The 12,236-nt window shown below is 41.1% G+C and overlaps 1 protein-coding gene across 1 annotated transcript; it reads right to left on the reverse strand.

Moving 5' to 3' along the window:
- Window positions 1-787: 787 nt before the first annotated feature.
- LOC129696501 (transcription factor 21) lies at window positions 788-5,960 on the reverse strand. The gene is made up of 3 exons (XM_055634476.1): window positions 5,814-5,960; window positions 4,478-4,922; window positions 788-2,304 (listed from the first exon to the last, which is right to left on the reverse strand). Exons 2-3 carry the CDS (start codon window positions 4,913-4,915, stop codon window positions 2,218-2,220), a joined length of 525 nt encoding a protein of 174 aa, XP_055490451.1. The 5' UTR covers window positions 4,916-4,922; window positions 5,814-5,960; the 3' UTR covers window positions 788-2,217.
- Window positions 5,961-12,236: the final 6,276 nt, after the last annotated feature.

Consider the following 12,236-nt stretch of genomic DNA (forward strand, 5'->3'; position numbering starts at 1 on the left):
ACCTTTTCTTGTCGGTCTCCGTTGTCGTTGGGGCTGCAAGGAGGTGCGGCCTCCAACAGAAGAAGACCGGGGGACTCTGGTGCCGACGACTCACCGTCACCGTCATGGAGCTGGCCGAGTCCGGAGCGGGGGGAGCGGTGGAGGAGCTGCTGCTGCTGCTGCTGCTGCTGCTGCTGCGGCCCGACCTCCGGAGATTAGGAGGCTGCTACTGCGGGTCTGCGGACATCGGCACCGGGAGCCCGCGGATCCCTGGAGGGAGACCGCCTTTCTGGGCCCCTGCAACGGCGACTTCTCCCGCCCGAGTGGCGGGGTCGAAGAGCTCCTGGAGTGGGGCCTAACATCACCGCCCCGCGCGGCTTGGAATGGCCGCGGGACTCTGCGAGCGCACGCCGGGGGCTCTAACACCAAGACCCGGTGTGCGACCTCGCATCACCCGGCGTGGCTTTAATGGCCGCGGGACAATCGCCATCGCCAGCCGGGGGCTTTGACTTTGACTCTGGGGGGGGGGGGGGGGGGGGGGGGGGGGGGAGAGTGCAGTGGCAGAGATAAGATAAGTCTTTTTGGCCTTCCATCACAGCAATGTGATGGATGTTTATGTAAAATGTAAATTATGTTGTGTCTGTGGTCTATTTGTTTGTAATGTATGGCTGCAGAAACGGCATTTCGTTTGGACCTCAAGGGTCCAAATGACAATTAAATTGACTATTGACTATAACCCTATTTTTAGTAGTGGTTTATTCCACCTACTTTAATAGAGAGTTAACACGTGTTGCTATCCTGTTGAGATGAGTTCACATTTACACATTTGCTTACTTCATGCAGCAAAAATTAGAAAATATAAGTGCTAGGGCATAGACTGTGGGTGATTTTCCACACTGCAGTAATTTCAAGATCTTCTCAGGTTGTGGTTAGCACCAAAAGAAGAAAACATTTCAAGCATATCCTTAGACAACATTAAGAAGGACAGAGTCAACCTTCATCTTGCAGAATAACAGTCCAAGTGGTGAAAATACTCCCACAGTGTGTCTGGTAGAGAGTTCAAAGATTTTGACTCAGCAGCAATGAAAAGTCTATGACTTGTGTCTAAGGATGATGTGTATCTTGGTGGGAAACTTGGAAGTGGTAACATTTCTACTCAGCTGCTGAGCCTGATCTCCTTGATGCAAAACCTCGTCAGTTTGTGAAATGCTGGCCAAGACGCCTTTGGTACTGTAGGTCTGTTGGACAATGTGCCATGCAAGCACAACACCATTGTTTTTGCACTAATTATTTACACCATATAATGTCCATAAAACACACACACACACACACACATACACTCAATGACAGTGAAGTCCCTCAGTTGTGCTCCAAAGCTGAAAGTTAATTCCTGAATCTGTGCCAACTGCGTAAGAACAAATATGTACAGGCTACATCTCTGAAACTCACAATATACAGGTTTAAATGTCTAGAGTTTTGAGATTCTGTGGAAACAAATTCAAACCATTGCGTTTAATGTGTAAATCTTACATGATAAGCAATTTTTGATGGACAATATGTAAAGTGCTATTGTTTCTTTTTATAAAATTAATTAAAAAAAATAAAACAACAACGAAAACTTTTTTATACAAAATAACTGTACATTTTAAAGAGTAAACCATAACTATACAATATAAGGTTATGTGCTTGAGCACTACTCAAAATACCAATTTCTAACAAAATACTGCAGGCAACAGTGGTGCCTTCATCCAAGCTGTAATATACAAGAATACAAAAATAACCACTATACATTGTTAAACAACTATACAACTACTATACATTAAGCAAGACTTCATTCTCCTAGGTATTGTCATTATTTCACAATTTATATATCGTTGGTTAATACTGCTAAGTCTTCAACTTTAAAAAGAATGTTGAATGTACTTTCAGTGCGTGGAGTACAGCTTCCTGGTATCTTAATCTATGCTGTGTGTGAAAAAGGTCATCCATAAATGCAACAGGACTGGACAATGTTCTGGGCGGTCGGATGAGGCAGGCGTACAGTGCATTGTAACTTTCCTCATCCTAAAACAATTACTTTTAAACAAACAATAGCTTTGTCCTGCAAAGCGTGCAGTCAAAACGCATTTATTTTAAGAAAACGAAGTAGTGATGCCACCCTCCATCATTTCCATGGAGCATCCGCATGATCAGTTTGGCCAAACTTTAGCTGCTGATGGTGGAGTTAAGCTTATTTTGTTAAGCTGTTGTCCCACACAATCTAGAGGTGGTAGAGAGATCTTTGCTATCTACTTCGGATCTTCCTGAGACCACAAATGGCCAGGTCTGAAATTTGAAACAAAGTAGTTAGAGTAATAATATTTTATTGAGATGATGAGACATTGCCCCGAATTGGTTCTACGAAATAGGAAATCTAGATTTCTTCTTAAGATCTTACCTCAAATTTTGAACTGAATTTCATTCTCAAATAATGTAAGATCCACCAAACACAGATTGTTACTCGATAAATCTACATGATATGGCATTTTCAATTTCAGTTTAATTTATTGTCACGCGTACCAAGGTGCAGTATGATCTATTTTTAATATAAGGTGTGAATTAGTGACTGAATAGCAAAGAACAGCCTTGTGATCTCTTTTAATAAAGTGCCGGATTGGAGACTGATGGTTTGTTATTATCTGGACCAACACTGAAGAAAGCCCATTGCAATATTCATCCTAACCCGCATTTTTTCCTGAATGCTAAAACAATTACATTTAAACAAGCAATCAGTCAAAATTCAAATGCAGCTTGAACAATCAGTTTGTGTATGTTTGTATACATTAGTTTGTCCTGAAGGGAAAATGGACCATATAGGTTTAACGAATATCAGGCTTATATTATCTTTATTTTGAACCTTAGCATGAACTTGTTAGGTAATTAGCTGGGTTTGTTGTTGACCATTCTGAAGGAATTTAAATACAAAAAAAACACCGATCTTTTAATGGGCATAGATTCAATGTAAGATTCAGACAAAGCATTCCAGAAATGCAGTCCACTTACTGCTGTAGGGTAAAGCACTTTGCAAAATCATAATAGGTATTCAGAAGCAGCAGATCTAAAGAGTTCTGCATATAAAGCTCAATTTATCCTATTTTTCCAGAGGATATCTTAAAACTGTTTTGAGTCGACCAGTTGGCGTGTAGCTCCGTAAACAAGCTTAGAGACAAACGGAGCTAGCACCGCGCAGTTCCATACGCAGATTATAATGCCACTTCCATTGATTTATCCGGCATGTTGACATTTGTGACGTTAGTAGCTCGTTTGCGTTTTGCAGAAATAAAAGGAAGATTAAATAGACCTTATTTGAAATATGTTTCTGAATCGTCAGTACAAATGAAGATTCAGAGTCAGGTTAAAAGTTGTGTTAACTGTAACCATAGAAAGTTATCTTGATATTAATACCGTAAGATATATTAACTTATTTGATTAATTGTGATTTATGTTTGCCATTTCGGATTTGATAGCAAGTAGGATCTACCGATCCAGGGAGAGAAGTCTTCGGTTTGTTTTAAAGGATCATTGATTTCACCTTATTCACAATTTTTTTTAAGATTGAAGACTGCTCTTTTATTCAGATTTCGCCATAGAAGGAATTACTATTTAATTGGTGACAATGAACAATACTTCCAAGGGTAACTGAACGTTTAAATATGAACCGGCCTGGTTTTGTAGTTCGCGAATTTTATAGGAAAGTATTTATGTGAAGGAGCTCAAATTTCTTTCTTAACATTGCCGCAATAGCTTTTAATTTTCCATAATCACTCTTCTCCCAAAACATTGGCTGTGTGAAGTCTTTGCAAAAATGTCGAGAATTGTATTTAACGGGAGCTTGTACTTTACGGGGGTTTTTTTTTAAACGACGTGCAAATGTTGAAGATGCACCTGTGTGTATTCTAAGTTTGCCATCAGTTGGACTAATAGTCAGAGGTACCACACAATTCACGGTAGCACACAATTTTAAGGCGCAAAAGGCGAGATCGTATTTATTAATTAACGCCAGGTCTATTAAGATAATTACATTGGTTTACTGGATTATAGTGTGTATACTTTCATGTACGAAATCTCTACTGGAGCGCAACAAGAATTTAGTGAAGATCGACAAAAAAAAGCTGGAGTAACTGAGCAGGTCAGGGAGCATCTCTGGATAAAAGTAATAGGTGATATCCAGGGATGCTGTTTGACCTGCTGACTTACTCTAGCTTTTCTAATCTATCATCGATTTAAACCAGTATCTGCAGTTCCTTCCCACACTAAGAATTTTGTGATACTGATTTAACATGTTCCCTTAGTAAACATTTTAAACGATTACGTTATAGCAGAATTTTTAGGGGGGTAAAGAACATATGAATGCAGTATAATACTCCATTATCAATGCCAATTACACCATGTGCCTAGATCCCCTGGTAGACTTTGTTTTTCTCATGTTATCGAGTTGTGAACTATCAGCAGATCTTACCAGATTTACCGGATGAACGTATCCATTTTCGTATTTATCATTTGCTAAGATTTGCCTTAAATGTGCGATGTAGCTAGCTGCCAGTCTGAGGGTGTCAAGCTTGGACAGTTTGGTGTCCGAGGGAACCCAGGGCAGGCTGGTCTTTAACCTGGAGAAGGCTTTGCTCAGGACGCGCATCCTGGCTCTCTCCCGGGCGTTGGCGGCGTTTCTCTGTGATTGCTTGCCCTCTTTGCCCAGCCTGGCCAGTTGCTTTCTCCTCACAGACCCTCGCCTCTTCCTCTTGGAGCCGCATTCAGAGCTCGACTCGTCAGTGTCTTCAGCAGAGAGATAGAATTCCGCCTCGTTCGACTCGTGTTTCAACCCGTTACACTTAAGATGAAGCCCCTGTAATTCCATTTCCTGAAACTCCTCGGTGTCACTGGGAGATCCAGTAGACATGATACCTCTGGAAAATTGAAATGAACCTCAAGTGAAAAGGTCTTCCTGTACAAATTCGTTAAATATCAGGAAAAAAAAAACATGCTCAAAAAGACTTCCTTTGTCGAGAAAAGAAACCCCACCTCCCCTACTATCACCTTTAAAGAGGAAGTATTTGGTCTATGTGGGTCTAACCATTCGGGGATGGGAGTGACAAACACTGACAACCGTGTCCATACGTCAGTGGGGGCGCCAAGGAGAGTCACTCCTTCCATTCCTATTGTGGACACGTTGAAACATTTCTGTTCCTTTACATTCACTTCTAGAGCCCGATCATTTGATCAGCATCCTGAGGTTTTATCGGGCGCTCAGTGGTATATCCCATGTAAACTGGGATTTGTGTGGGAAGCCTTCAATCAATCGCTGTTAAAACAAACACTAATTAAACAGCTCATTCGGTTAACGAAGAGGTGAAGTACTACTGCTGTCGTTCTTTTTAATATCTGACCTCGAGAAATACACGGGGTTTTGAATAACGTGCAATAAATACAGCTACCACAACTAATAAATGAAATGACTGAGGCACTTTAGCTTTAAGATAAAACATAGACAAAATATACATGGTATAACATTATACCCCTTTCAATTCTCAAGTCTTCCATTTTTCAATTTTCAACTGTACAATTATGTATATGATATCAATTTGTTCCTAAAACGTACCATGATATTATCGGATGTACACTTCCGTGTATTTTATTTCCGAAAATATTTTTTTTTAGTTAATTATTCTGTTTGCGTAAATTATCCGAATTTAAATACAGTCAAAAATTACGAATTTGAAATTAGATTAGACCAAATTCACCAGTGTTTAAACCCTGATTTTCTTTGCAATTCATTTAACCCCTCGCTGTTTACTTACTTGGCCAAAATCCAGTTTTGGGTTGTTGTTCATCTTGCAGAATTTCTTATGCTCTTTTATTGCCGTCTTATGGCCCTAGAATGCCCAAGGCTAGACTGAGAATTAGTCGAATTCGTTTGATGCAGTCAGTGAAACCAGATAAATTAAGATTTTTTATAACGGATTCGAGGCTCCCCTTCAATGCTGCATGTATTCCTTGTAGGAATGTTTTCTTGCAGGAAGCATTTGCACATACTGCAAAACACATACAAAAACACAAATATGAGGTTGAAGAGAGATTTTCTATATTTACATGGTCTTGCATTGTTTTGCAAAATACTTTATTTAAAGAACTAAATAAGACATCTCTGAAAATTGGAAAACAAATCCCTCCCCCTCCCCCCCACCCCCAACCACCCTGTTTGTGCAGGTGCGTTTTGAAACGAGCACCTCCTAAAGATTGTGTAGGAAGGAACTGCAGATGCTCCTGAAGATTAATTGTAGAATTGATTGATTTTGTAAACATTGCAGAGATCCTATCGGCAGCAGAACGAACCGAGGCCTTATTTTTCGTATCTGGGTGTTTCTTCTGCGATCAGGATCGTAGAGACTCTACAGGAAAGAAATTGACCCCAATCACATCTCTGTGGCGTAACGGGACCAAGAGGTGTCATCGCATCGACCTGTCAGAAGTGGCAGCACTCGTGACCTCGATAAATCACAGTCTACAAATGGGAAGTGCTGTCGTCTAAGAGACCCGAATATCCCAACTTCGAACTTTCTAGCTCCTATCCATTATTCAAGTACTCACAAATGAATGACCTTCCAAAAACTGGCCTGTTCTATTACAACATAAAGATTGGTCGGTGCTTTGGGTGGGTGGAGTACATTTATTTGACTAATCATTCACCCAATGGTGAATAGGGTACCCGTGCAAGAACATGCTGCATACATTCTGATTCTTGGAGAGGCTCAGTGCGGACTAATGTGTTTAAATGTCAGGAACTTAGTGCAAATCACTAAACTTCGGTTCTTTTCAGGACAGACCAACGCATAACTATTTATGTCCCATGTAATTAATGGCAACGTAGACAATACTATATGTTGGGCTAAATTTCACCGGGAAAGTATGGGGATTAAAATATCAAAATTTCCAAAGACCGCAATGCGAGAATTCGCAGTTGATCAAGGATATCAAACCTGCTTGAATGGCTTAATAGGGAAAAATGCTCAATGCTGCATCTCTCCCACGTTTTACAGATCCGGTTACATCCACCGAGACAAAGTCTTATGAAAGCAGAAAATCGATCGGCTCGGGGTTTCTCGTGAGGTCAGACTTGCTTTCTCAAGGCCGGGGGTATTATTAAATACTCCACCGGCGAACTGATAAACAAACTGAAGGTCCTTAATTATACCCCTGCCGCTTAACCTGCGCCGCGTGGACTGCAATATTACTTCAAAAACCTATCTAAGAAGCACGAGACCATTTCAAATTACAAATTAAATAATAAGAACTGTTAAATGAACAATTCATTCTGTTGTATTCCACGAAAACGACTTTAATCAATTGAACAATGCACCAAGCACATGGCGTTTGTTATTGTAAAGGGTGGCCATATGTGATATATTTCAGTATATGATTTCGGTGCAAGTGACATTTGCTATATCACACTGCATTCGTTTATTGATGGTATCATTAAGAGGATTAACCTGGCCGATTTGGAACTGTAAAGTGCTGATGTTTAATGTGAACATTGAGATCTATTTGCATTTTTACGAAAACTGGGCAAATTAACCATGCCCGGTATTAATGTGTAACAAATAAAATATATTTCGTTTCAAATGTGCTTCGGTACTAAAACAAAACTGCAGCGCTGTGAATTTATATGTGTTGAAATAGAGAGGTGTTTCATGGAGATATGCAAGCGTCATTAGGACATATACATAAATTGTCAAGCAAGCTTAATTTTGAGATACAGGAACCGTATTTGCTGACTTACAAACCAAAAAGCGCAAAGTGCAAAAGTAACTCAGCGGTCAGCCGGCATCTCCGGAGGAAATTGATAGACGACGTTTTGGATGGGACGCTTCTTCAGACTACAGTAGAAGTAGGGGAGACACTTCGTCGGATTTCCTGACCTGAAACATCGCCTATCCATGTCATCCGGAGACGCTGCCTGACTTGCTGAGTTATCCCAGCACTTTGTATATTTTAAGCTTAATTTAGAATTTCTATGAAATATTTTAACTTTTAAAAAAAGCACTGACAACAAAACTGTGTTATCCTTGTCTTAATTGGAATTTGACGTTTAATTCCATAGCCAAACAAAATCAAATATAGTCAAATAAGAAGGGCAGGAAGGAAGATTTTGTTCTGCTCTCAGTTATCCAGAGAAATAGGCCGCTTGAATTTTTTTTAAAGCAGACGATGGAAATTTGAAATAAAAACAGAAAATGCGGGAGATGTACACATGTCAGACAGCAACTGTGGGGAGAGAACAAGAATTGACTTTTCCTTTTGAAGACATTGTTAGAACACTCTAGAATTATGACACAAGCGATTTTTTTCCTTAATTAAACATTTGTTGTGTTAAGACATATATTAAACAAATATCTAATAGGTGAAAGTAAGGTGTCCCTGCTTCAAACACCAATAACATCAACATCAGATCATAACCAGGTTGGACCAGCAAATACTGCAGGAGTTTTCAATTGCTGGACAGCCAATTAAATATCCATGCACGGTGCACTTGTTTAGCCGTTAATAGGATAAAAACATTCCTTACTATTTATAACATACAGTCACAAATCACAGAACAGTGTTATATTCAAGACGAAGATTTCTGTCTATCGGGAAACTTTTTGATGCATTGTATCAGTTGTCGGTCAGTATAGATGTAACTAGGAGTAAACTGAGGAGGAGTAAACCTGATCTAAGAAGCGCCTGGCTGCAAACAAGCTGTGCATATCTTGCATTAGATTATAATGAAAGCCTCCCGCTTGGTTTCCCAAGTGCTAAGTATCCTGATTGGGAACATCTGCAATCCTTCGGCGTTCATTCGCTCAGCACCCAAGTGAATTGAATTGAATATTGAATTGAATTGAATACATTTTATTAGACAAGTTTGTATACAGACAAGGAATTTACCTTGGTGCTTTGCTCGCAAGGATAACAACATGATATACAGTAGACGTTTAAAAATAAAACATTATAATTTAAACTTGTGAAGAATAAAATAAAAAACCAGAGCAAAAGGAGTGCAGAATTTTGGCTGTTGAGTAGAGCTACTGCTCGTGGAAATAAAAATGGTGATTTTATGTCTGGCTGTGGCAGCTTTGACAGTCCAGAGTTGCCTCCCAGAGGGAAGTGATTCAAAGAGTTTGTGGCCATGATGAGAGGGGTCAGAGATGATCTTACCCGCTCGCTTCCTGGCCCTTGCAGTGTACAGTTCGTCATTGGGGGGAAGGTTGCAGCCAACAGCTGATCGCACAATGCGCTGCAGACTCCGGATGTCATGCTTGGTGGCTGAGCCAAACTGGACCATGATGGAGAAGGTGAGGACAGACTCTATCATGACCATAGAAAACTGGACCATCATTGCCTGAGGATAAGGGAGCGAAGGAAGGCCAGGGAACAATGGAGTCTGAAGAAGGGTACCCACCCCAAATGTACCCTATCCATATTCTCCAGGGCTGCTGCTTGACCCGCTGAGTTTTTCCAGCACTTTGTTTCATTTTTAATGGAATATAATAGCCTGGCAATGAAAACCTTTCCATGTTAAATTATAGATACACAAAAATGCTGGAGAAACTCAGCGGGTGCAGCAGCATCTATGGAGCGAAGGAAATAGGCAACGTTTCGGGCCGAAACCCTTCTTCAGACAAATGTTAAATTATTACTCATGTTGCTCATTTTTAGCCTTGAAGGTTTTAGCTTTTAGCTTGGTTAAACATTACAACTTAAACTTTACTGCTAACGACTCCTGCATTTAGCAGGGTTCATCTTAATGTGAGCCACTGTTACATTAAAAAAAAATTGCCATGCACAGTAACATTTCAGAAAGAACAGAAGATAACCAAAATATTTATTGGGAACGCTTAAAAAGTAACGTCAAAACTGAAATACACGTTGTACTTATTAGAACTCAAACCCCCCAGCTAATCACCTGAAAAAATACTTTAATAAGTTAAAATAAGCCGACAACACTCGGCAAGTCGGTCAGCGTTTGTGGAGAGGGTAAATGTTTTGGTTTCTGAAGGAAGTTTCTGACAAGCCCGCTGCTTTTTTCCATAGACGCGGAATGCCTCCAGCTTTTTCCATTACCATTCCGATTTGCATCATTTGCATTATTTTCTCATGTTCGTTCATGTTTTGTTTTCCCTCCGTTCAGTTCTTAATGACCATAACCTTTTTTTTTTTTACGCCGAAAGTTGTTTTAACAATGCGAGACACAGGAAAGTGCAGAAGCAGTTGCTGGAATTTTGACCGAAACACAAAGCTCCACTACAGATGCTGCCTGACTCGCTGAGTTCCTCCAGTACTTTGTGCTTTATAGAATGTGATGTGGTTAACACTTTGTTGCATCAAGACAAAAACAGATGCTGAAACATTTTACGCCTGATAATACCAAAGTGGTGCGATAATTGAAAGTCACCAGTTCCCAGAAAGAGGTATTGCCAGCTGGATGGGCAAATTAGAGTTCAGGGTGAAGGGTGATATTGGAACTTGTAAGTTTAAACAGGGAAAGCAGCAAATCTAATTGGTATTGTTGCAAATAAAGAAGGCCAGCAGAATCTCATATGGAGCACTTGCAGGTGAAACTTAAAAAGGGGTGGGCAGTTGATAACTTCATAGTAAAAAAAAGCAGGGGAGTGCTGTGAAATTAGCACATGGGCGGTGTCAAAATGCAGTAACTGTTTCTGTCGAGTATCACACCTCTGAAGAGATAAACTAGAAATATAAAGCCTGGACATACGTAGGTTCATTAAGTTATTGCTGCAGTACGGAATGCTACTTATAGAGACTGTAGCCTGGTTTGGAACAGGGGAATCTAAGAACAGAAGATTTAAATTGCAATAATTTAAGTATTATTCCTTCTTTATGTTTTTAGTTTGCATTTTTTAGATTTTCTTTAGTTTTGTATTATATGGTGGTGTGGGGGAAACATTTTTTATCTTTTTCCTCGACGGAGATGCATCTTTTTCTATGTTGTATCTCCGTGTTGCACTGCGACCTAACATCGTGGAGCCGGCGGCCTCTTTGCTGGGATCTCGGGACCTGTGGATCTCGGAGCTCTAACTGCGGGGGCCTGCAGAGCTAGCTGTCTCTGGTTAGAGACCGACTTCGGGAGCTCCAAGCCATGGGACGTTCGAGCGCCCCGACGCGGGAGCTTCAATCGCCCCGACGCGGGAGCTTCAATCGCTGTCTGCGGGAGCTTCAATCACCCCGACTGCGGATGGTTCGACTCCCCCGACCACGAGAGAAAAGGAAGAAAGAAGATAAGACTTTATTGCCTTCCATCACAGTGAGGAATGGGGAGGAGCCGCTATGGTGGATGTTTATGTCAAATTTTTATGTAGTTTTGTGTCTTGTTGTTTTTTTGATATGACTGTATAGCAAACAAAATTCCTCGTATGTTGCAAAACATACTTGGCTAATACATTACAATTACGATTATGATTATTTCCAGTAGTCACCAAGGCATAGTAACATTTGGCTTGCGATGCGAATAGGGCTGTTAAGCCAAAACGAAAAAGGCCTAAGGCAGGCAAGGCCATTGTAGTGGGAGACTCCATTGTGAGAGGTACGGACAGGGGTTTCTGCGGCAACAGACGAGATGCGAGGATGGTGTGCTGCCTTCCTGGTGCCAGGATCCAGGATGTCACGGACAGAGTGCAGAAAATCCTCAAGGGCGAAGGTGAACATCTGGAAGTGGTAGTGCATGTCGGCACAAACGATGTTGGAAAGAAGGGGATGAATATTCTGCAGCGTGACTTCAGAGAGCTCAGAAAAATGCTGAAAAGCAGGACCTCCAGGGTTGTTATCTCCGGTTTGCTTCCAGTTCCTCGTGCTGGCGAGAGCAGGAACAGGGAGATACGGGACCTGAACGTGTGGCTGAGGAACTGGTGCACGGGGCAGGGATTTAGATTCTTAGATCACTGGGATCTGTTTTGGGGTAAGGGGGATCTGTACAAAAGGGACGGATTGCATCTTAACAGGTGTGGGACCAGCATTCTGGCAGGCAGGTTTGCCACTGCTACACGGGTGGTTTTAAACTGAATAAGGGGGGTGGGGTGTCGAATGGGATAGTGGAGGATGGAGTTAAAGGGAAAGGGTTTCTTAAATGTGTGAGCGTAGAGACAGAGGGGTGTAAAATGAGGGTAGAAGCAATAGGTAGCAAGGTGAAAAGTAAAAGTGGCAGGCAGACAAAACCAGGGCAAAAA

Source organism: Leucoraja erinacea, chromosome 4, assembly GCF_028641065.1.
Source record: "Leucoraja erinacea ecotype New England chromosome 4, Leri_hhj_1, whole genome shotgun sequence".
NCBI lineage: Eukaryota > Metazoa > Chordata > Chondrichthyes > Rajiformes > Rajidae > Leucoraja > Leucoraja erinaceus.